We start from the raw sequence: 24,352 nt of genomic DNA on the forward strand, positions 1-24,352 counted from the left end.
CGTCCCTGCGTAGCTCCTAGCACGCAGCCCTGCTCTGAACCTTGGCGTGTCTCTACACGCACTCTGTCTTGTACCTTGGCGTGTCTCTACACGCACTCTGTCTTGTACCTTGGCGTGTCTCTACACGCACTCTGTCTTGTACCTTGGCGTGTCTCTACACGCACTCTGTCTTGTACCTTGGCGTGTCTCTACACGCACTCTGTCTTGTACCTTGGCGTGTCTCTACACGCACTCTGTCTTGTACCTTGGCGTGTCTCTACACGCACTCTGTCTTGTACCTTGGCGTGTCTCTACACGCACTCTGTCTTGTACCTTGGCGTGTCTCTACACGCACTCTGTCTTGTACCTTGGCGTGTCTCTACACGCACTCTGTCTTGTACCTTGGCGTGTCTCTACACGCACTCTGTCTTGTACCTTGGCGTGTCTCTACACGCACTCTGTCTTGTACCTTGGCGTGTCTCTACACGCACTCTGTCTTGTACCTTGGCGTGTCTCTACACGCACTCTGTCTTGTACCTTGGCGTGTCTCTACATGCACTCTGTCTTGTACCTTGGCGTGTCTCTACACGCACTCTGTCTTATCCTATGCTTTGGCGTGGCTCTACACACGCACCCTGTCTCGTTTGTGAACCTTGGAGTGTCCCCTACACACGCACCTAGCCTTGGACCTTGGCGTGTTCCCTAAACACGCACCCTGCTTGGATATCTGTCGTGCCTCCTTGCCTGAACCCTGGTTTGCCTGCCGGATGCCCGGAACCTGCCGACCGTTGCCAGAGGTCCGGAACCAGATGACTGCGGCCTGATGTCCGGAGCTGACGTCCGCAGCCTGATCCCTGGACCCTGTCGGTTTGCCAGCAGTCCGGAGTCCAATGCCATCATGCCATTACCTGTGCCTAGGCGTGCTATCTGGCACGTACCATGTTATGGACCTTGGCGTGCCCACGCGCGCACCTTGCACGTTTTGCTTGTTTTCTCTGTATGTGATCTTGTGTTATTCTAATGAAGATACCTTGCACCTACGTCTAGTCTCGTCTTGCTTCCTGCTCATCCTTGTCGTCAGACACTCGTCTAGTGTCCCCTGAGCCGGCCGTCTGGTCCCAGCAGTCGTGGTGGCTCACCCCCTTGGTCTTGCCCCTGACACTCCCTGTATAGGGGGTGGATTCTCACAAGGTCAGCTCGCCCTCGGTGGGTGGGTGCCACAACCCAGAGGGTCCACTCAAAAAATGGGCTCAGCAGGAGCTGAGTCCGTCACAATGACCCTCCAAACAGCGTTCATGAAGGCAAAGTGTTTGTTTTACGTGGGCAGTATGGTTGCAAAGCTGAACCTTAAAGGAATGTCCAGAAGGGCACCACCAGGAGTGGAGCCTACTGCGTAATTTGACTCAACACGGGCAACCTCAACCATGCCAGCTACAGAACAGATGCACACATTGCAAGCTTAATTCCGTTAACGAACGAGACTCCGTCATGCCCCGCGGTCCGAGTCCGGCTTACTAGAGGGACACGTGAGGCTCTGGCACATGAGATTGGCCAATAACTGGTGTGTCATGTCCTTACATGTCTGTGGCTGCATGTGCGCTACACTGAAAATTGATCTGTGATTACAATTATTACCCGCGAACGATGATTTCCCAGTAAGTGCAGGTCAACCGCAGTTTCGGAATTAGGCCTAACCGTCATTTCTGAAAAAATTAAAAACTTACGTGTGCAAACCACAGGTGCTGAAGCTTGCTTAACAGCTCGCCAGCCGTTCTCACGCCCAGTATCGATTACACGTGATTGCACAAAGGTGAGAAAGGGTACCGTATCCCCAGATAACATGTATGGCTAGCGTACACATTCAAAATATGTCTATACATCAGGAGGTAGGGTCAGACGGTGTTAGGCCCAGTATGGATTGCACGTGATTGCACAAAGGTTAGAAAGGGTACCGTATCCCCAGATAACATGTATGGATAGCGTACACATTCAAAATATATGTCTATACATCAGGAGGCAGGCTCAGATGGTGTTAGGCCCAGTATGGATTGCACGTGATTGCACAAAGGTTAGAAAGGGTACCGTATCCCCAGATAACATGTATGGATAGCGTACACATTCAAAATATATGTCTATACATCAGGAGGCAGGCTCAGACGGTGTCAGGCACAGTATGGATTTGACGGCCCAGATTACACAGCGGAGGAGCAGGGAGAGGTAAAGATTGCAAATGCTGGGGCCCTGCCCAAGCAAGGGGGGCCCACTCGTGGGCGTCGGTACTGGCACTGGGCCCCTCATAGTACAGCGGTGTGTCTGACGGCGGGTGTGCACCACCACCGTCAGAGACACTTGATTGCACTATGAGGGACCCTGTGCCAGTGCCCGCGCCCAAGAGTCGGCCTACCCACCTGTCCAGGGCAACGGCACTCGCACGGTGTCGTGCGCTAGGTGGTGACCCCGGCCATGGGGGGGGAAGCAGCACAGTTAGGGAGTTTTAGAAAGTGGCATATGTTGATGTTGGACATTCAGCTGATGCAAAAGGCGAAATAGGTGAAGTCCCAGGAAGAGGTGGACCAAAGCAAGCCATTTTTCTGTCACCCTATGTGTCATAAGGGGAGGGTGGGACAAAATCCTTGGAAACCCATGCATGGTTCATTTTAATGAAGGTTAGATCATCCACATTTTGGGTTGACAGACGGGTCCTTTTTTCTGTCAGGATTGATCCAGCTGCACTGAAGACTCTTTCCGATAGCACACTTGCAGCTGGGCAAGCGAGCTCCTGTAAGGCATATTGGGACAATTCAGGCCAGGTGTCCGGTTTAGCGGCCCAATAGTCAAAGGGGAATGACCTGTGTGGGAGAACATCGATATGGGAGGAAAAGTAGTTTGTAACCATAGTTGACAACTGCTGTCTCCTGTCACTTTCCATCGATGCAGTATTACCAGTTGTGTGAGCGGTATTTGAAAAATCAGTCCACAACATTGTCATGAAACCCCTGTTTCCAACGCCACTTCTGCTGTGTGCACCACGAACACCTCTGCCAAGCTGCCCCCGGCCCGTACGGCTCGTGTGAGAACCATCACCGCTGCTGTGTGCTGGGAATGCCTCAAGCAACCGATTTATCAGAGTTGCTTGTTTATTAGCCAATATTAGGTCAAGGTTCTCCTGTGGCATGATGTTTTGTAATTTGCCTTTGTAGCGTGGATCCAGGATGCTGGCCAACCAGTAGTCGTCATCGTTCATCATTTTGGCAATGCGGGGGTCCCTTTTTAGGATCTGCAAGGCATAATCTGACATGTGGGCCAATGTTCCCGGTGTCAATGATGCACTGCGAGTGCTGGTTGGAGGAGCACTTTCTGGCAAATCCACATCCCTCCAGTCACGCACAAACCCTGTACCAGACCTTGCCACGCCAACATTTTCACTTTCCCCACGAGATGCATCCTCCTCCCCTAAGTAATCATCCCCATCATCATCCTCCTCCTCCTCTTCTTCCTCCACCTCGTCCAGGAGAGGTCCCTGAGCAGACAATGGCTGAATGTCATCAAGGATTCCCTCCTCCTCTTCCTCCTCATCAACATTGGCTGCAGACGCCTGCTCCTTAAGGTGCGTCAAAGTTTGCATGAGCAGACGCATAAGTGGGATGCTCATGCTTAGGATGGCGTCGTCTGCGCTTACCAGCCGTGTGCATTCCTCAAAACACTGAAGGACTTTACAGAGGTCTTTCAGCTTCGACCACTGCACACCTGTCAACTCCATGTCTGCTCTCAAAGTGCCTGGCCGTGTATCCTCCCACAAATGCATTATGGCCTGCCTCTGCTCGCACAGCCGCTCCACCATGTGCAGGGTGGAGTTCCACCTTGTTGCAATGTCGATAATGAGGCGGTGGTTGGGAAGGTGGAGCAATCGCTGCAGCTTCTGCATACGAACGGAGTGTACAGGCGACCGGCGGATGTGCGCGCACAGTCTTCGCACCTTCTGGAGCAGGGCTGTTAACTCCGGATAATTTTTGAGGACGCACTGCACCACCAGGTTCAAGGTGTGAGCCAAGCAAGGTATGTGGCTGAGTTTTGAAAGGGCTATGGCTGCCACAAAATTACGGCCGTTATCACTAACTACCTTGCCTGCCTCAAGATGTACACTGCCCAGCCATGACTCAGTTTGTCGCTTCAAGTACTCGGCCAGCACCTCGGCGGTGTGTATGTTGCCCAAACACATCATCTGCAACACAGCCTGCTGACGCTTTCCACTAGCTGCTCGATAGGGGGACACATCGTGTGCAACAGTGGCAGCTGCAGATGGAGTGCTCGTACGACTGCGCTCTGTGGACGAGCTTTCGCTTCTGGAGGAGGAGGAGGAGGGTCGAACGCCTACAGCCAACTGTTTCCTATACCGTGGGCTAGGCAGCACTGTCCCACCACCGCTGTCCCCTGTGGACCCTGCATCCACCACATTAACCCAGTGCGCAGTGATGGACACGTAACGGCTCTGGCCATGCCGACTGGACCATGCATCAGTTGTGAGGTGCACCTTTCCGCTCACTGACTGCTTGAGTGCATGGACAATGCGGTCTTTCACATGATGGTGGAGGGCTGGGATGGCTTTGCGAGAGAAGAAGTGGCAACTGGGTAGGTCATAGCGTGGTACTGCATAGGCCATGAGTTTGCGGAAAGCTGTGCTTTCCACCAACCGAAAGGGCATCATCTCAAACGAGATTAGTGGCAATGTTGGGCGTTCAAACCCAGTGTACGCGGATGAGAGACTGAGTACTTTCTTGACCTACTCATAGTGTCTGGGAGGGTGAGCTGGACTTGAGAGCTGCATATGGTGGAAGTAGCGGTGGACAGGGCGGACTGAGAGAGGGTTGATGATGGTGATGGAGTTGTTGTTCTTTCTGATGGCCTAGAATCAGTCTTTCGTTGATATAACAGTGGGATTCCCTGACTGCTGTGGCCTTGCAACAACACCTCAACATTTGCTGCTGTGCTAACCGGTGGGCTTACAGTGGGGGAAACAATGTAGCGTTGCTGACTACTTTCGTTGTGATCAGTTGCACATGTGGCACTTGAGGTTTGGTGTTGTGTCCACGCTTGCAAGTGCATGCTGGTTAAATGTCTAAGCATGCAACTGGTATTCAAATTTTTCAGATTTTTCCCTCGGCTAAAGGTCTTTGCGCACTTCTTACAGATAACCTTGGCCTGATCATGAGGATTTTGTTCAAAAAAGTGCCACACTGCACTCTTCCTACTTTGGCAGACATTTTGCGGCCTAGCACGCTGTGATCTTTTGACCCTCTGGACAAGCTGTCCAGCAACTATTTTGATGTTTGGAACCTGTCTTTGGAGTGCTCCGGGCCTGCCAGATAACAGCTGTTGTGATGTCGATGTCTGCTGTGGATGCTCCTCATCTGAGCTATTGGAAGCAGCACCCTCTTCCCCCAATGGATGCCAATCTGGGTCAACAACTGGGTCATCCATCACCTCCTCTTCTATGTCATGTGCACCTTCCTCTGTGTCACCGTGTATGGTGGTATAGTGTGCGGGAAGGGGCACCTGAGTCTCATCAGGGTCAGAATCTGGCTCTGTACACTGCGAGGACAATGTAGTGCTCTGAGTGAATGTACCAGCAGAATCATCCATCAGCGGCTGTGCATCAGTGCACTCCATGTCAGATTCATCTTGGCCTGGGTAATTCACCATTTCACTTGATAATCCAGGCATGGTATGTGAAAACAGCTCCATGGAGTAATCAGTACTATGGCCTGCGTCATCCTTCAATCTTGGTTGGGGTGAAGGACACAAGGAAAGGTGTGGTTCATGAACATGAGCCTCCAATGACGACTCAGTGCTTTTACTTTTTACAACTGAAGAAGAGGAGGCGATAGAGCTGGAGGCTGAGTCAGCAATGTAAGACAAAACTTTTTCCTGATGCTCTGGCTTTAAAAGCGGTTTGCCAACTCCTAGAAAACTAAGCGTTCGAGGCCTTATGTAGCCAGACGATGACGCAGGCTCAACACCTCCTGCATTCGGTCCTATTTTGCTCTTGCCACTACCATCAGATCCACCACCAACACCATCATTACCAGCTGCCAACCCCCGCCCAATTCCACGGCCTCTTCCACCAGCCTTCCTCATTTTTGGTAGAAATGTAGACAAAATCCAACAAACTATATAGTAATGTAAAACAAGGTACAAGGTGTCTATAGGACAGGGGAGATTTTTAATTTCTGCACACACTTGTGGACACTGGACACTTTTGGATTGTGTGAGGCCCACTGAGTATCTGAGCGCTCTGTCACAGGCTCGATGGCAGAGCTGTGACCAAAGTGACTAGAGGATAAGGGAGATTTTTAATTTCTGCACACACTTGTGGACACTTATGGATTGTGTGAGGCCCACTGAGTATCTGAGCGCTATGTCACAGGCAGAAATTGGCTAGTGTATCACAAACTACAAGGTGTATGTAGAATTGGGCAGAATTGGAATCTCCCTAGAGTGCAGGTCTGTAAGAACGGAACATGTCCTCAACTTATTCTCACAGAGTGACTCACTGATAGCTTCACTGTGGCTGTGATAACAGCCGTTACACGGTACTGTGTGAGGAGCGTACACCGCTGTATGGTGTGAAAAAATGCACGCTCAGTACCTCAGCAGGACAAAAAAAAAAATTGTGATTGCTTTTAAAAAAGCAGTTTGCGGAGCAGTCGGTAAACAGCAATGCAGGAATGTCAGGAAGCCTTAGAAGGCAGCCCAACAACCAACACCACTGATACACCACTATATAGCCTCCCCTTGCACTGCACAGTGACTGGTGTGTTGTACAGGCAAAATCGCTAGCAGCAGAAGCAGTTTTTGGCGTCTTCTTCCCTGCCTAACGCTCTCCCTACAAAATCAGCAGCAGCTCTCCCTATTCTGAGATCAGCATGAGTAACATGGCGGTCGGCGTGCACGCCCTTTTATACCCCCTGTGACGCCCCCCCAAAGCAAGCCAGTCACTTGCATGCCCTTCTGAAAGATGGTGGTGACCCGTGCCTATGTCATCACGTTGCCCACAGTGTCCGTGGATCCTGATTGGCTGAAAAAGAGCGCAAAACAAACTTTTGAAACGCGACTTTGGCGCCGACCTCGTGGACGACCTCATCCTAGGGTCGGGTTTCGTTTCATGAAACCCGACTTTGCCAAAAGTCGGCGACTTTTGAATTTTTTCGACCCGTTTCGCTCAACTCTACACACCACTATTGACATTGGGTGCCTAGGGCCACGGACCAGGTCACAGCTGCCGTGATGCTTTCCCCCCTGACACCGGCCCGGTACGGAGTACCCCACAGCCCTGGGTGTGAGGGCGACCCACAAGTTCAAGAGTGGAAGCACCATCAGCCACCACCTTTACATTGCTGACATCAAGCTATATGCAAAAAATAAATGAAACTTCAATTCACTGATCCCCCTGACAAGAATCTACAGTGAAGACATCGGGATGTCCTTCGGACTGAGATTTGCTGCTGATTTGGTAATAGAGAGGCAACATAGTCAAGACTGATGGAGTGGAATTACCAGCATGACACACAGCAGATGTACAGACATTGTTACAAGTACCTTGGCATTTCACAGGGATACAGTAACCATGATGAGGAGGCAAGGAAAGCCGCAACATCCAAATACCATCAAAGAGTAAGACAGGTTCTGAAGAGCCAGCTCAATGGGAAGAATAAAATCCATGCCATCAATACATATGCCCTGCCATTTATCACATACCCTGCATAGTGTGCTGGCCAAAAGAAGAGATGGAAGCTGCAGATGGGAAGACACGAAAGCTCCACAAAATGGAGGTCTCCACCCTAAATCTAGCACCCAAAGATTGTATACCAACAGAAAGGGTGGTCAAGGCTTGATATACATCCAAGTCACCAACACGGATGAAACAAGGAGTATCCATGAATACAACATAAAAATTGGACCAATAGATGAGATGATGAGAGAATGCCTAAGGCAGCAACAACAACAGATCTTTAAGGAAGAACAGGAACATGAAGCTCCATGGCAAGACAAGCCGCTGCATGGGATGTACCATCGACAGATAATGGGGGTGGTGACATGGAGAAATCCTACCAATGGCTGGAGAAAGCTGGACTCTGAGACAGCAGAGGCACTAATCATAGTGGCACAAGAGCAAGCACTAAGTAACAGATCTATAGAAGCAGGAATCTACCACACAAGACAAGACCCACGGTGCAGACTATGCAAAGAAACCTCAGAAACAGTCCAACACCTAGTGGCAGGATGCAAAATTCAAGCAGGAACAGAGTATACTGAACGCCACAACCAAGTAGCAGGAATTGTCTACAGGAACATCTTCACAGCATATGGGCTAAGTCCAGGTGGGAGACCCCAGAGAAAGTGGTGGAGAATGAAAGGGCTAAAATCCTGTGGGACTTCAAGATCCAGACGGATAAGCAGGTGTTGGCTAACCAACCAGACGTGATGGTAAACAAGTGTAACGTGGGCCAAGGTGATAGTCATGGCGAGGGGCTGCTGTTCCTGCACACCCTGTCACCCCTCAACATAAACCCAATGTCCATTTTCGTGTGTGCAGTGCGTTTCACTCACTTTGTGGGTTAGGGTCCTCCTTAGGCTGCAGAAGTCCCGGCTTCCTTCAGCAACACACAATGACTTTCAGAGTCCAAGCTCATTTTTTAACATAATTGCTTTTCTTAGCTCGTCCAGTTTAGTTACAGACACCACGCAGCAATCTTCACATGTTACGGACATTCCTTTGCCTGAACTGTCCCTGGTCCTTCTTGACACCACGTGTTCCCATACCATGTCCTCTGGTTCCGCAGCTTCCTGAGTAGCCAAGCTAGCGTTTTCCTGGTGTTCCCCGTCCATTACTAAAGGATGCCGCTGCCAATCCTTCCCAGACCAGAAGTCTTGGACATCATGGGAATTTCCATAAAGCCTAGTCGCTATTTCACTCATGCCGCTCTGATTTACTCGTGCTTGTGTCTCTTTCCACCCATAGGGCCTGGATAGATGAACTTCTGTCATACCAGTTTCTTTCCACAACGTAACAGTTTCTCCATCTTACTCACTACTAACTACGTCAGGAACACATTCTCCTCACCTTCTCTAGCTCCTCCCACTAGCCATTCCCTATTGGCTTAACTATTTCTTATCCTAACTCAATCTAATCTCACAATCTACAGTGCCCCCACTGTTCTAAGTTCTATATTACCCCTTACTAATGCTCAATCTTACTTTATTACTATATCTCCCTATTTCAAACCCTAGCCCATAAAGATATATAACTTGCACAATACATGAGCATTTTGACATGTTAATATAAAATAAAACAACATCACATTACTTGATACTTTATATGCAAAACGTACCTGATTTTATTAAGAAGACATGCACAGGGATGCAGGGCACAAGTTGGCCCCAAGCACACCAACCTACACAAGGAAGACAGCAATGATAACAGATGTGTCAGTGCCAGGTGACAGCAACATCAGAAAGAAGGAATATGAGAAGCTGGAGAAATACCAGGGCCTCAAAGGAGAACTGGAGAAGATGTGGAAGGTGAAGACAACAGCGATTCCAGTGGTGATGGGAGCACTTGGAGCAGTGACCCCTAAGTTCGGAAAATGGCTACAACAAATCCCAGGACAATGCTGGCAATAATAAAGATCCTGCGCAGAACCTCAAAATATATCTATCTATCTATCTGTCTGTCTGACTGTCTGTCTGTCTGTCTGTCTGATATAGATACATATATATTATATAAAGCTCAGTGTGGGTCTGTATGTATGTCCTGGATTGGCATCCGCATCCTCGCAGCTACAGCCACAAAATTTTAAAGCAGTACAAAATTTTATTGACAAAAAAGAGGCACATATAGAGTAACAGAACAATCATGATAGTATAATAAAAAGGCAATAAATGAGTGCCCGGAGCCCACTGGAACAGACAAATCAGCAACAAATAATGTTATATCTATTGCACAGATGCCCAAACGAAGGGGAAGAAAATACTTCCTCAGGGAAGCAGTATTTTCACTGCAAAACACATGTTGGGGTGCACAAATCAGCACTCTTTGCACCAGGACATGATGGGTATATACACACAATGATATTTCTCTTCCCCTTCATTTGGGCATCTGTGCAATAGATATAACACACAGTGCTGAACCCTTTTTTTTTCTCTCTGCCTGTATTGTACTGCGCTCCCTACTGCGGGGATGCTGGTCCGGTGGTGATGTCTTATTGCCCCCCTTATGATATGCTGCATTTTCAGATTGTATTGTTCACAGCGAATTAGATATCAGAGGGGGTCATACTCATTGCCACAGCACTATAGATTCATACTGCCAGAGTCTAGTTCAATATACTTTTGTGAATTAACTCTTTTCAGTGCAGATTACCCAGCACTTTTTACTTGCACTAATTAATTTCCCTTACAAAGGGCCTGAGTGCTTTTCACATGATAACAAATTTATTTGTTGCTGATTTGTCTGTTCCAGTGGGCTCCGGGCATTCTTTTATTGCCTTTTATTATACTATCATGATTGTTCTGTTACTCTATATGTGCCTGTTTTTTGTCAATAAAATTTTGTACTGCTTAAGATAGATCTGGACTCCAGCATTCTCTTGTTTCTTTCCAATTTAGTGGGAGTCGTCTCTGTTGATTGAGACTACATGAGGCATAATTCTTGTACTTACAGTAATGGACTAAAAATGCTTCTTTGGAGAATTTTCTTTATATAAGCCACAACATTTTGCACAATCACGTCTGGACCCCAAGACCGCAATAGGCTATGTTGTGAGGTGAAATTTTAACCCCGTGCGTTCCAATTCACCAAACAATTTTGCCTTTTATTCTTATTTCTATGGTGATATCGTCCTTCTGTAAAGCTGGAAATAACACAATTTATTACAGTGCCAACACAGACCACCCTCTGACACAGACTGCAGGGGGAACCCAGTATCACACAGGATAGGACTAGATACATGGCTCAGCAGTCAGTATCACACAGGATAGCATTAGATACACAGCTCTGCAGTCAGTATCACACAGGATAGCATTAGATACACAGCTCTGCAGTCAGTATCACACAGGATAGGATTAGATACACAGCTCAGCAGGCAGTATCACACAGGATAGGGTTAGATACACGGCTAAGCAGTCAGTATCACACAGGATAGGATTAGATACACGGCTGAGCAGTCAGTAACACACGATAGGATTAGATACACAGCTCAGCAGACATTATCACACAGGATAGGGTTAGATACACATCTCAGAAACAGGATGTGCCAAAGGAGAGGACACTTTCATTCCAAGAATTCCACTCATTCCATCTGATTTTGTTTTTTGATTTTAAACGCCTCCAGTTTCCAGTTCAACTGCTATTTGCAATGTCCATTAACAATGCTCAGGGACAGTCCTTGAAAGTAGTATGGATCGATTTGCAATCTCCATGCTTTTCTCATGGTCAACTTTACGTGGTCTGTTCAAGAGTTGGAACTACCAAAAATCTCTTCATCTTTGCACCGAAAGGAAAAGCTAAAAATCTTGAATGAGTTGAAAATAAAATACTATCAATACTAACTAATTTGTGTTGCAAATCTGTAGTGTTGAATATATAATGTGAAATGTTTTTATGTGCAATATAATCATTATAATTTGTTAGAACTAACCACAGTTGGTCACTATGCCCAGGCAACGCTGGGTTCTTCAGCTAGTGTAGAAATCTAATATATAAAGCTCAAGTGTGTGTGTGTGTATGTATATATGTGTGTGTGTCCGGGATTGGCATCCGCACCGTCGCAGCTACAGCCATAAAATTTGGCACAGTCACACGTCTGGACCCCGAGAGCGTCCAAGGCTATGTTGTGAGGTGAAATTTTAACCCTGCGCGTTCCAATTCACCAAACAATTTTGCCCCTATCTACATAATGGGGATAAAGTGTGTGTATCAAGCCCTGCCCCTCATTATGATGTCATAATGGTTGCCATGGCGACGCTGGTGTCATAAGTTGCAAGCTCCGCCGCTCATTATGATGTCATAATGGTTGACTATGGGATGGAGGATGTGTGATGGGTATGTGGGCACTGGACTATGGGATGGAGGATATGCATGATGGGTATATGGGCACTGGACTATGGGATGGAGGATATGTATGATGGGTATATGGGCACTCAACTATGGGATGGAGGATATGTATGATGGGTATATGGGCATGGGACTATGGGATGGAGGATGTGTGATGGGTATATGGGCATGGGACTATGGGATGGAGGATATGTATGGTGGGTATATGGGCACGGGCCTATGGGATCGTGGATACGTATGATGGGTATATGGGCACGGGACTATGGGATGGAGGATAATTATAATTTGCTATAACTAACCACAGTTAGTTACTATGTCCGGGCAGCGCTGGGCTCTTCAGCTAGATAGATAGATATATAGTGTATATGTGTGTGTGTGTGTGTGTATATATATATATCTTACTACGTTTTGACCTTCAACCATGTAAACGCTGTTTTGTGATATTCTTAAAACACTGTAATCTGTCAATTTAATAAAGTATTTTGCCAAAAAACACTGAAAAATTCCCTAAAAGCTCAGATTTTCATTTTTTATGCTGAAAACGCCCCTCTTGGCTTATACACAAGTCATTGCCGGCGGGAGGATGGGGGAGCAGAAGGCATCATACTCATCCTCCTGGTGTCCTCGCTGCATATCAGTCCCTGCATCTCAGACCAGGTGCAGGTGTCACTCTTCCTTGTCGTCTTCCTTCCAGTGCTGAGAGGTCACATGGTATCGCTCATTAAAGTAATGAATATGCACACGTCTCCACTCCCATAGGTGTGGAGTGCATATTCATTACTTTAATGAGCGGTACCACATGACCGCTCAGCACTGGAAGGAAGACAGGAAGAGAGATGCTTGCACCGGCCCCGGACGGAGATGCAGGATCTAAGATGTAGCAGTGCCGGGGGGGGGGTGAGTCATGCGATATTCACCTGTGCCCATTCCACTGTCGCGCTGCACTGTCTTCCGCATCCTCTGGCTGTGACATTCAGGTCAGAGGGTGCAATGATGTGTTTAGTGTGCGCCCTCTGACTGAACAGTTACTGCATAGAGACGGAAGACACAGCGGCGCGGCAGTGGAACAGGGACACGTGAATTTGCAAGTGCGGGAGGCCTGACCCAGGTGCGACACCGGTGCCTGGCCCCCATAGCACGCCGGGGTCCCTGCCTGCTCAGGGCACCGGCACCTGGCCCCCAGCGACGAGAGGCAAGTATGTCTTTTTTTTTTTTTTTTTTTTTTTTTTTTTTTTTATCGCTGCAACATTATGTGGGGCATATTTTAATATGGAGCATACTGTATTATGGAGCCATCATTAACTTTATGGAGCATCTTATGAGGCCCATCATGAACTGTATGGAGCATTATATGGGGCTCCTGATTAAATATGGATATTCAAAAACATTTAACCTACTGATGTCTCAATTAATTTTACTTTTATTGGTATCTATTTTTATTTTTGAAATTTACCAGTAGCTGCTGAATTTCCCACCTTAGGCTTATACTCAAGTCAATAAGTTTTCAAAGTTTTTTTGTGGCAAAATTAGGGGCCTCTGCTTATACTCGGGTCGGCTTATACTTGAGTATATATGGTATGTTTATTGCAATGTATTAATGTGTTTTTTTTTTTCTTATAAAATTACATGAAAACCATTACCCTGTATAGGACGTGTGCTTAGTAGTTATACAGCGTTTCACTTCAGTAATTGCTGTGGCTTATTTTTTGGCCAGTGTGTCTCTTGATGAATTTTTTTTACTTTCCAGGATTGAAAATGAGATTGAAGATGCAAGACTGCAGGCGCAGACAGAGATGATGCAAGAACTGCAAGTGGCAAAGGCGCTGGCTCAATTAGAACTGATCGAGCAGAAAAAGCTTTATGAAGGTCACATCAAACAACTAGAGAAACAGCTGGTTTGTGAATCCAAGAATACCTCAAAATATAATAAGCGGGTTCTTCAATCAAGACTGTATAAGAGTAGCATAGGGAGGTTGCTGTGGGCGGGGCACTAGTCTCCTTTTATGCCCTGGCGCACTACATGAGTGTCCAAGGCTGAGCATGTGGATATGTGCTATGAGGGCCTTGCGCCCGTGCAGGCTGCATGTAGCCCATAGTTTCCACAGCTCAATAACGGAGACCTTTGTTTTAAAATAGTCATTACTGAACAAAACATGGCAAAGGTTAAGTAACAAGGGATATCCGGCACAAGTCTTCTGGTCATTTCCTCTACAGCATAACATATTTTCCCCTCTCATCGTATCCTTCCTCAATAGTTACGCCAGGTCTTTGCAGACACACTATTCTGTTCTACATCTCCACAATCCAGACTGAACTCCAGATTCCTGATCAGAAAGTCTCTCTACTTGCTCATTGGTTCCCCATCCTATCTTTTCCACTACTGCTGCCCCGGATCTACTTCTCGGGACCCCCACTAGTCCCACAAAATGACTCCTGTTCAGTCCCATTAACTTTGGCATTGCAAGCTTGGGGGTTCGTGACTCTGCATCCTATCTACGGGCCCATTTCCAGAAGGCAACTATGACTAGTTAGTCACTTTCCTTCGGATCTCGCTATCCCTGGCTGTTACCTCTTTTTATGAATCACTCCTTTTGGCAGCACTGCCCACTTGGTTTTCCAAACTCGAACTTTCCTCTTCACAGGACGCAGTCACTTGCCCTAACACGAAGCTCTTCTCTTTATGGGCTAATCTCAAAAATTAACACTGACTTGCCCTAATGTCACTACTAGAGATGGACAGACCCCTGGATGTTCAGGTTCAGCTGAACAGTTAAAAACAAGTTCGGGTAACAGAACAGTACCCTGACTCTAACCTGGACCCCATTCACTTGTATGGGGGGGCTTGAACATCCATTGTTTGCCATGCTGTCAGGTGCATGACTGCTCGGCAAATACTGCATGAGCCCCCGCAGTAGTGATCCGAGGTATAACGTTTACCTCCGGTCAGTGGTGTGGGCTGATGGGACTACTTCTCCCATCAGCCTACACCTGTTGCCTCTAATAACAGTGAGAGCAGGCAGCAGCTGATGGGATTATTCATCAGCCTGCGCTCTAAATTAAAAAAAAAAAAATCTCAGCTGTCCGCTCTAGCAAGGCTGGTTGTCAAAAATGGGGGGAACCCGATGTTTTCTTAACTAATGAAAAAAAAAGCGTGAGGACCCCTCTATTCTTGATAACCAACCTTGCGAACGCTGACAGCTGAGTTTTGCAGCCTCCAGCTGTCAGTTATACACGGTCTTACATTATCACATCCTACATTGTAAATTAACACCACGACACTGTACATAACCACATCACAATATGTACAAAGGCTTAATACACAATACACATAAAGCGATTGGTCACTTCAGGGGTAGGAACGCAGCAGCACAGTCCACCATCTTTACTTAAGATCACCATACACACTAGGCAATCAATGTTGCATATGGAAGACAGGCAGACATTTGTACTAAGGCCAGTTTCTTCGCCAGTTCAGATATTTTGTAGGAAAAAAGTGATTAAACAAACATCCAAATACTGAACGATTGGCAGTCTGGTGACCAATCATTTGGCTATGATGGGTTGTTGTGTGGAAAAAAAAATCCTTCCAAAATGGGATCATCTGTTCTACATGGGTTTCATGTGAGTAGACGTATAAATATAGCCAGTCAATTGACAAGAATGGTTGCAATAATCAGTTTTTGATTGTTTTCTTTTCTCGTGACCTTGTAACACAAAAATCCGTAAAACTTCCCTCCCCTCAATCTTCCACCAATGTGCCACATGCTTACATTGGAATGATGCAAAATGATTTATTAGTTGTGGCCGATGGGGTTATTCAACCATTCTTAGTATTCCCTCTATGGCAGTGTAAAATTTCCAGTGGTCACTATAGGCGGTCTTATGACTTTACAGGAAGAAGAAAAGACTCGGAGAAACCAAAAGGAGAAGACTTACAGCTACAGGAGTCTACTTCCTCCATTAAGCTCATCCAGCCAAGTAAAATTTCTCTAAGGTGGCATAACTTCCATTTGCCAAATTTATTTGTTGAGCAGTGTTTTTTTTTTTTTTTTTGCCTCCTTCCAGTTTGGGGATATGGGCGTAAAGCCAAACAAATTCATACAAGTCTTGGAGCAAGAAAAAGAGAGTCTGACTAAGCAAATGGAAAAAATGCAATGCAGAGCGAAAAAAAGCATATCGGCTGAAAGTAAGTGGCAGTCACTAATATTTTTCTAACAATATATTTTTTTCTGGGTCGTAAATAAGTCCTGGTAACTGATTATGGAGACTTGGGTTGTGATGCACATAAGATTACGTTCCCATGATCCAGAACTAGCAGCGCTTTGGAAGCAGCACATGTTCGCTGTGTCCAAAGCGCTGCTTTCTATAGGACACTGGTAAATCCTCATGTGTTCACTGAACCGTGCAAATTTACCGCGTCCAATATCGCAAGAGAAATTGACCTACAGCGGTCTGGAAAGATGCGCCGCATGTCAGTTTCCGTGGGTGAACCCCAGGCATGTCTGCATAGTGGGCATGGCACTTCTTGAAATTCCATCCACTAGTTCTCTGTGGGTTGTCACTGCCTCCATATGAAGGTATGACTAGAACATGTATTTTCTATGGTTTTTAAATATTTTTATCTGTGCTGTGTCCTGTTTAAATTGCTCATTTTTTGTATGTAATAAAGCAATTTGTTCTTTACTTGTGGCTGTTACCATTCATGTGGCCATGATCTTTTTCTCTTTGTTCTCCATCCACTATGTTGTAACATCTGGCCGCATCTGCATAAATACACAGCGTGAAACTTGCAGCAATTCCTCATCGTGGGCACGTACCCTAAAACTTCTTGTGTAGAAATATCTAGGCCATTGTGAAATATTTAACTTTAAAAGCTTGCGAAAACCCATTGTGAAATAAGGGTATGTGCACAAGACCTTTTTTTAAACTGTCAATCCTGCCAAGACCAGAAGAAACTTTAGGAAAAACATGCAATTTTTTGGGGGGGTACCTTTTATGAGCATTTTTCAGACTGACTTATCTGCCAGAGGTTTTTTCTTTTGGAGGGTTTTCCCATGCTTTTTGTGACCTTTTTTTTATTATAAAAACTTTCTGTTCAGGACAGGAACAGTGGAGCGCTCTGCAACTTTCCATCACTCTTCAAGAAGCAAACACGATCAGCAAAAGTCTGAATAAACAAACCATATTCTCCAGGTAACAATTCTAAAAAATGCCTTTCTAAAAAAATTCTTTTTTTTAACATTTCAGAGGCTAAAGATTGAAGACTAGATGTCTGGGGGTTTGGGTGGGAGTTATACTTAATTTTAATTTTTTTATTTTTTTCAGCCCTTCAGAGGAATATGTTACAAAAAAATCCAAAGTTACCAATGAATACATAAGCCCTGAAAGTTGTTTAAACCACCCTCCCTCCGCTCTCATGGAAAGAAGTTATGCTAAGGCCCCCTTCACATGTCCGGTTTTTGTTTCCGTATACGGCCCGTCTTAAGGGTCGCAAATACAGAAGTGCACACCCATTGTATTTACTTGTGGTGCTCACATGTCAGGTTTTTCACATGGACAAAATGCATGACACGTACTGGCTCCTGTGAAGAAGCGGTACAGTTCACACTTATCCCAGGCACTGGCTGCAGTAGGCAGATCTCATCATTGTCTCCTAGTCGCGCTAAGATCGGCGCTACTAGGTGACAATGATAGTTGTATTCAGCAGCAACTATGTAACTTGTGTAATTTTCATAACCAGCAGAGGGAAATCCCATGGCTGAGAGCGAATGTTAATAACCCGGGAAAAGGAACGATACCCTATAAGGTTCCCAGGCTATTAATAACATTTCACAGCTGTTTGTTTAGCTTCTTCCAGTGAATTTACGGAGACCCCAGAAAAAAAATGCCGTTGGATCACCATATAAACTCAAACCAGCAAAGGCTAAACAGACAGCTGTGTTGATATTAACCCCTTCACCCCCAAGGGTGGTTTGCACGTTCATGACCGGGCCAATTTTTACAATTCTGACCACTGTACCTTTATGAGGTCATAACTCTGGAACGCTTCCATGGATCCCGGTGATTCTGACATTGTTTTCTTGTGACATATTGTACTTCATGTTAGTGGTAAAATTTAATTCAAATAACTTGCGTTTATTTGTGGGAAAAACGGAAACTTGGCAAAAATGTTGAAAATTTCGCAATTTTCCAACTTTGAATTTTTATGCCCTTAAATCACAGAGATACAGCACCCAAAAAACTTGATAACTAACATTTCCCACATGTTTACTTTACATCAGCACAATTTTGGAAACAAAATTTTTTTTTGTTAGGAAGTTATAAGGGTTAAAAGTTGACCAGCGATTTCTCATTTTTACAACACCATTTTATTTTTAGGACCACATCACATTTGAGGTCACTTTGAGGGGTCTATATGATAGAAAATACCCAAAAGTGACACCATTCTAAAAACTGCACCCCTTAAGGTGCTCAAAACCACATTCAAGTAGTTTATTAACCCTTTAGGTGCATCACAGGAATTTTTTTGAATATTTAAAAAAAAAATGAACATCTAACTTTTTTTCACAAAAAAAATACTTCAGGTTCAATTTTTTTTATTTTACCAAGGGTAACAGGAGAAATTGGACTGCAAAAGTTATTGTGCAATTTGTCCTGAGTACGCTGATACCTGAAATGTGGGGGGGAACGACTGTTTCGGCGCATGGCAGAGCTCAGAATGGAAGGAGTGCCGTTTGACTTTTTCAATGCAAAATTGGCTGGAATTCAGATCGGACGCCATGTCACGTTTGGAGAGTCCCTGCTGTACCTAAACAGTGGAAACCCCCTACAAGTGGCCCCATTTTGGAAACTAGACCCCCCAAGGAACTTATCTAGATATGTGGTGAGAACTTTGAACCCACAAGGGCTTTACAGAAGTTTATAACGTACAGCGGTACAATTAAAAAATCATTTTTTTCCACAAAAATGATATTTTTGCCCCCAAATTTTTATTTTCCTAAGGGTAACAGGAGAAATTGGACCCCAAAAATTGTTTTGCAATTTGACCTGAGTAGGCTGATACCCTACATGTGGGGGTAAAACACTGTTTGGGCGCATGGCAGAGCTTGGAAGGGAAGGAGCACCATTTGACTTTTTCAACTCCGAATTGGCTGGAATTGAGATCAGACGCCATGGTGCATTTGGAGAGCCCCTGATGTGCCCAAACAGTGGAAACCCCCAATTCTAACTCTAACCCGAACCCCAACACACCCCTAACCCTAATCTCAGCCCTAGCCCTAACCCTAATGGAAAAATGGAAATAAATACATTTTTTTTATTTTATTATTTTTCCCTAACTAAGGGGGTGATAACGGGGGGTTTAATTTACTATTTATGGCGGTTTTTATTTTTGGCAGCTGTCACACGCTAAAAGACGCTTTTTATTGTAAAAATAGTTTTTGCATCACCACATATTGAGAGCTATAATTTTTCCGTATTTTGACCCACCGAGTCATGTGAGGCCTTATTTTTTGCGGGACGAGTTGATGTTTTTATTGGTACCATTTTCGGGCATGTGACATTTTTTGATCACTTTTTATTCCGATTTTTGGGACGCAGAATGAACAAAAACCAGCGTTTTATGAATTTCTTTTGGGGGGGTGCGTTTACACCGTTCCGCGTGCGATAAAATTGATAAAGCGATTTTATTCTTCGGGTCAGTACGCTTACAGAGATACCTTATTTAGGTCGTTTTTTTATGTTTTGTCGGTTTTATGCAATGAAAACTATTTTATAAAAAAAATAATTATTTTTGCATCGCTTTATTCTGCGAGCTATAACTTTTTTATTTTTTTGCTGATGATGCTGTGTGGTGGCTCGTTTTTTGCGGGACAAGATGTCGTTTTCAGCGGTACCATGGATATTTATATGCGTCTTTTTGATCGCGCGTTATTACACTTTTTGTTTGGCGGTATGATAATAAATCATTATTTTTTGCTTCGTTTTTTATTTTTATTTTTTAAGGGGTTCGCTAAAGGGGTTAACTAATGGGACAGTTTTATAGGGCGGGTCGTTACGGACGCGGCGATACCTAATATGTGTACTTTTAATGTTTTGGGATTTTTTTATTTCTAAAAAATGGATTTATTTGGGGGAATATTTTTTTTTTTTTCTAATTTATTTGGCGATTTTTTTTTTTTAAATTTATTTTAACTTTTTTTTTTTTTTTTTACTTTATTAAATAGTCCCAGGTGGGACATCACTGTCCTGTGACAGATCACTGATCTGTCACATCACAGATCGCTGATCTGTCACATCACAGATCGCTGATCTGTCACATCACAGATCGCTGTGACAGATCAGCAATCTGTCACAGGCACTGCAGAAGGCTTCCTCATGCCTGCGCTTTGCAGGCATTGAGGAAGCCAGCTTCCTGCAGGCCCCCGAAGGCCCCCGTCGCCATCTTGGATTCGGGGGCCTACAGGAAAGGAGCCCCGGCAGCAGCGCTGCACATTGCGCTGCCGTGGGGGGCTCAGGGAAGCAAGGAGGGAGCCCCCTCCCTGCCGATGCTTCCCTTTAACCCCCGGTACACCGTGATCATGTTTGATCGCGGTGTGCAAGGGGTTAACGTGTCGGGGGCAGTCCGTGACCGCCCCTGACACATTGTGCCGGGTGTCAGCTGTGATAATCAGCTGACACCCGGCCGCAATCAGCGGCGCTCACCACGTGGGCGCCGCTGATCGCGGTAGACGTACTATCCCGTCCATGGGCATAGGGGCCCGGCTCCCATGGACGGGATAGTACGTCTCATGTCAGGAAGGGGTTAATAGCTAGGGGTAGGAGATATTGCCCCTCCTGGCTACCGACATCAGCCCTCAGCCGCTCAGAAATGGTGCATCCAGAAGAAGAGCAAAATTTGGTGCTTGGCATTGCTGTTCACACTTGCCTTGTGGCGGTGGCAAGTGGGGTAATAGTGTCGGAGTTGATGTCACCTTTGTATTGTTAGTAAGGATGTGCGAATAGCTTCAGATAAGTACTTATCCGAATAGTTTTAGCGGTTTCCGAATAGCTGCATCGTGAACCCAGATACCTGGAGTGCTCCCGATAATCAGCGGTTCGGAGCTACAGCTGCATGTCTCGTGGCTGTGTTACAGCCACAACACATGCATGGAGAGCCTGTTTGTTGGACTCTCTATGCATGTGTTGTGACTGTTACACAGCCGTGACACATGCGGCTGCGGCGTCGAACCGCTGATTATCGGGAGCGCTCCAGGTATCTGGGTTCACGATGCAGCTATTCGGAAACCGCTAAAACTATTCGGATAAGTACTTATCTGAAGCTATTCGCTCATCCCTAATTGTCAGGTGACATCAAGACCAGGCATTAATAATGGCATCTATAAGACAACCCCATTACGAAACTCAATAGTAAGTTTTGAAATAAACACACAGCAAGAATAAAATTCTTTTATTGGAAATAAATCCAAACACCCTGTTTTACACACTTATTTAAAAATGGTTATAATTTCCTTTATATATATTCAATTAATGCCCTTATCCCCAATAAAAAAAAAAAAAATAAAATAACCATATCCCTCACCTGTCCAAAGTGATGATTCACAATACTGTCCTATGTGGTAATCCATCTCTCTGATATTTGGTTTACACCCTGATCAGTAGCATGATGCAACTGCCCAGGCTGAAAACTGAGACAATGAGCTTCAATGATGAGTGGTTTCTATGCTCACAGTTGCTTTAAGCTACTGCAATCACTTGTCGACTGCCTGCAGTTTTCACAACTCAATGACAATTATGCAATAGCCAAAACTATGGTGAAAAATTTCCAATTGTCTCACATTTATGAATGTCATTGGATTGTATTATTTTCAGGTATGATCCACCTGCTCTGAATGGAGAAGAAAAGGTTGTGTACATCAAAGTTATCAACACAAACTTGGGTATATCTACATTGTGGAGCCTTGAAAAGTTTGAAGAAAAGCTGGTGGGAATGAGAGACCTGTACCATGTAAGCTTGTTGGGCGCTGGCTCTTGCTGGGTGGTCGCGCCTGCTTACATTAAACATGCATATATCATGGTACTCTTATGTCTGCAGGGATTCTTGGATAGTAGCGGTGATTACCTGTTTTATGACCCTGCTGATACATGGGAGGTAGAACTGAAGCCACAATCTCCAAAAAGGCAAGTGTAATAAAATCCTTCATGCATTCAAAGGGTTTTCTACTTTTAGAAAAATAGTCTCCAAACACATTACGGTATACTAAATAAAAAAAACAAAAACTCCCCCTCTTTTTTTTTTTTTTTTTTCCCCTTTGTCGTGTTTATATAAGGAGGTGGCAGGTTACCTCAGTTGCGCCCTCTCCTCCTTCCGGGTGAGCCCCTCTGTGATAGATATATATATACAGTACAGACCAAATGTTTGGAGACACCTTCTCATTCAATGAGTTTTCTTTATTTTCATGACTATGAAAATTGTAGATTCACTCTGAAGGCATCAGAACTATGAATTAACACATGTGGAATTATATAATTAACAAAAAAGTGTGAAACAACTGAAAATATGTCTTATATTCTAGGTTCTTCAAAGTAGCCACCTTTTGCTTTGATTACTGCTTTGCACACTCTTGGCATTCTCTTGATGAGCTTCAAGAAGTAGTCACTGGAAATGGTCTTCCAACAGTCTTTAAGGAGTTCCTAGAGATGCTTAGCATTTGTTGGCCCTTTTGCCTTCTCTCTGCGGTTCAGCTCACCCCAAACCATCTCGATTGGGTTCAGGTCTGGTGACTGTGGAGGCCAGGTCATCTGGCGTAGCACCCGATCACTCTCCTTCTTGGTCAAATAGCCCTTACACAGCCTGGAGGTTTGTTTGGGGGCATTGTCCTGTTGAAAAATAAATGATGGTCCAACTAAAAGCAAACCGGATGGAATAGCATGCCGCTGCAAGATGCTGTGGTAGCCATGCTGGTTCAGTATGCCTTCAATTTTGAATAAATCCCCAACAGTGTCACCAGCAAAGCACCCCCACTCCGTCACACCATCACCATCCATGCTAAACATTGGGAACCAGGCATGTAGAGTCCATCCGTTCACCTTTTCTGCATCGCACAAAGACACGATCGTTGGAACCAAAGATCTCAAATTTGGACTCATCAGACCAAAGCACTGATTTCCACTGGTCTAACGTTAATTCCTTGTGTTCTTTAGCCCAAACAAGTCTCTTCTGCTTGTTGCCTGTCCTTAGCAGTGGTTTCCTAGCAGCTATTTTACCATGAAGGCCTGCTGCACAAAGTCTCCTCTTAACAGTTGTTGTAGAGATGTCTGCTGCTAGAACTCTGTGTGGCACTGACCTGGCCTCTAATATGAGCTGCTGTTAACCTGCGATTTCTGAGGCTAATGACTCGGATGAACTTATCCTCCGCAGCACAAATGACTCTTGGTCTTCCTTCCCTGGGGCGGTCCTCATGTGAGCCAGTTTCTTTGTAGCACTTGATGGTTTTTGCCACTGCACTTGGGGCCACTCATTTTTCTTAGCTGCTTTTTTCTTGCCATAATACAAATTCTAACAGTCTATTCAGTAGGACTATCAGCTGTGTATCCACCAGACTTCTGCACAACACAACTGATGGTCCCAACCCCATTTATAAGGCAAGAAATCCCACTTATTAAACCTGACAGGGCACACCTGTAAAGTGAAAACCATTTCCAGTGACTACCTCTTGAAGCTCATCAAGAGAATGCCAAGAGTGTGCAAAGCAGTAATCAAAGCAAAAGGTGGCTACTTTGAAGAACCTAGAATATAAGACATATTTTCAGTTGTTTCACACTTTTTTGTTAATTATATAATTCCACATGTGTAAATTCATAGTTTTGATACCTTCAGAGTGAATCTACAATTTTCATAGTCATAAAAATAAAGAAAACTCTTTGAATGAGGTTTGTCAAAACTTTTGGTCTGTACTGTATATAGCTATAGATGGAGAGAAAATATAGCTTTCATCTTGAGGACTATTTTTGAGGTTTGCCATATGCCTAGAAGGCTTGCACCCGCATTGTCTGTTCATTTTTTGTGCTGCTTTTTATATATCCCCGCATCATGTTTCCACATGCTTTATGCATCCATTAGCCCTCTGTCTGTACTGTTAAACACTTAACATTATGGCTGTTCCAAAGAATCAGGGCAATTGTTACCATCCACTTTTTGTGTCTCCCCTTTTTCCTCATAGATTGTAAGCTTGTGAGCAGGGCCCTCATTCCTCTCGGTAT

The 24,352-nt window shown here is 45.1% G+C and overlaps 1 protein-coding gene across 2 annotated transcripts in view; it reads left to right on the forward strand.

Annotated features, from left to right (window-relative positions):
* The window catches only part of LOC141101581 (kinesin-like protein KIF14), a 303,968-nt gene that overhangs the window by 223,147 nt on the left and 56,469 nt on the right, over positions 1 to 24,352 (forward strand). For both annotated transcript variants that reach the window (XM_073590711.1, XM_073590710.1), the window contains exons 17-22: positions 13,839 to 13,986; positions 15,986 to 16,069; positions 16,157 to 16,277; positions 17,191 to 17,284; positions 21,962 to 22,097; positions 22,185 to 22,270. In XM_073590711.1, the coding sequence (XP_073446812.1) occupies positions 13,839 to 13,986; positions 15,986 to 16,069; positions 16,157 to 16,277; positions 17,191 to 17,284; positions 21,962 to 22,097; positions 22,185 to 22,270 (669 nt within the window). The remainder of the gene's footprint in view (positions 1 to 13,838; positions 13,987 to 15,985; positions 16,070 to 16,156; positions 16,278 to 17,190; positions 17,285 to 21,961; positions 22,098 to 22,184; positions 22,271 to 24,352) is intronic.

Source organism: Dendrobates tinctorius, unplaced genomic scaffold (genome assembly GCF_039654945.1).
Source record: "Dendrobates tinctorius isolate UK_male_01 unplaced genomic scaffold, ASM3965494v1 ptg000120l, whole genome shotgun sequence".
NCBI classification, from domain to species: domain Eukaryota; kingdom Metazoa; phylum Chordata; class Amphibia; order Anura; family Dendrobatidae; genus Dendrobates; species Dendrobates tinctorius.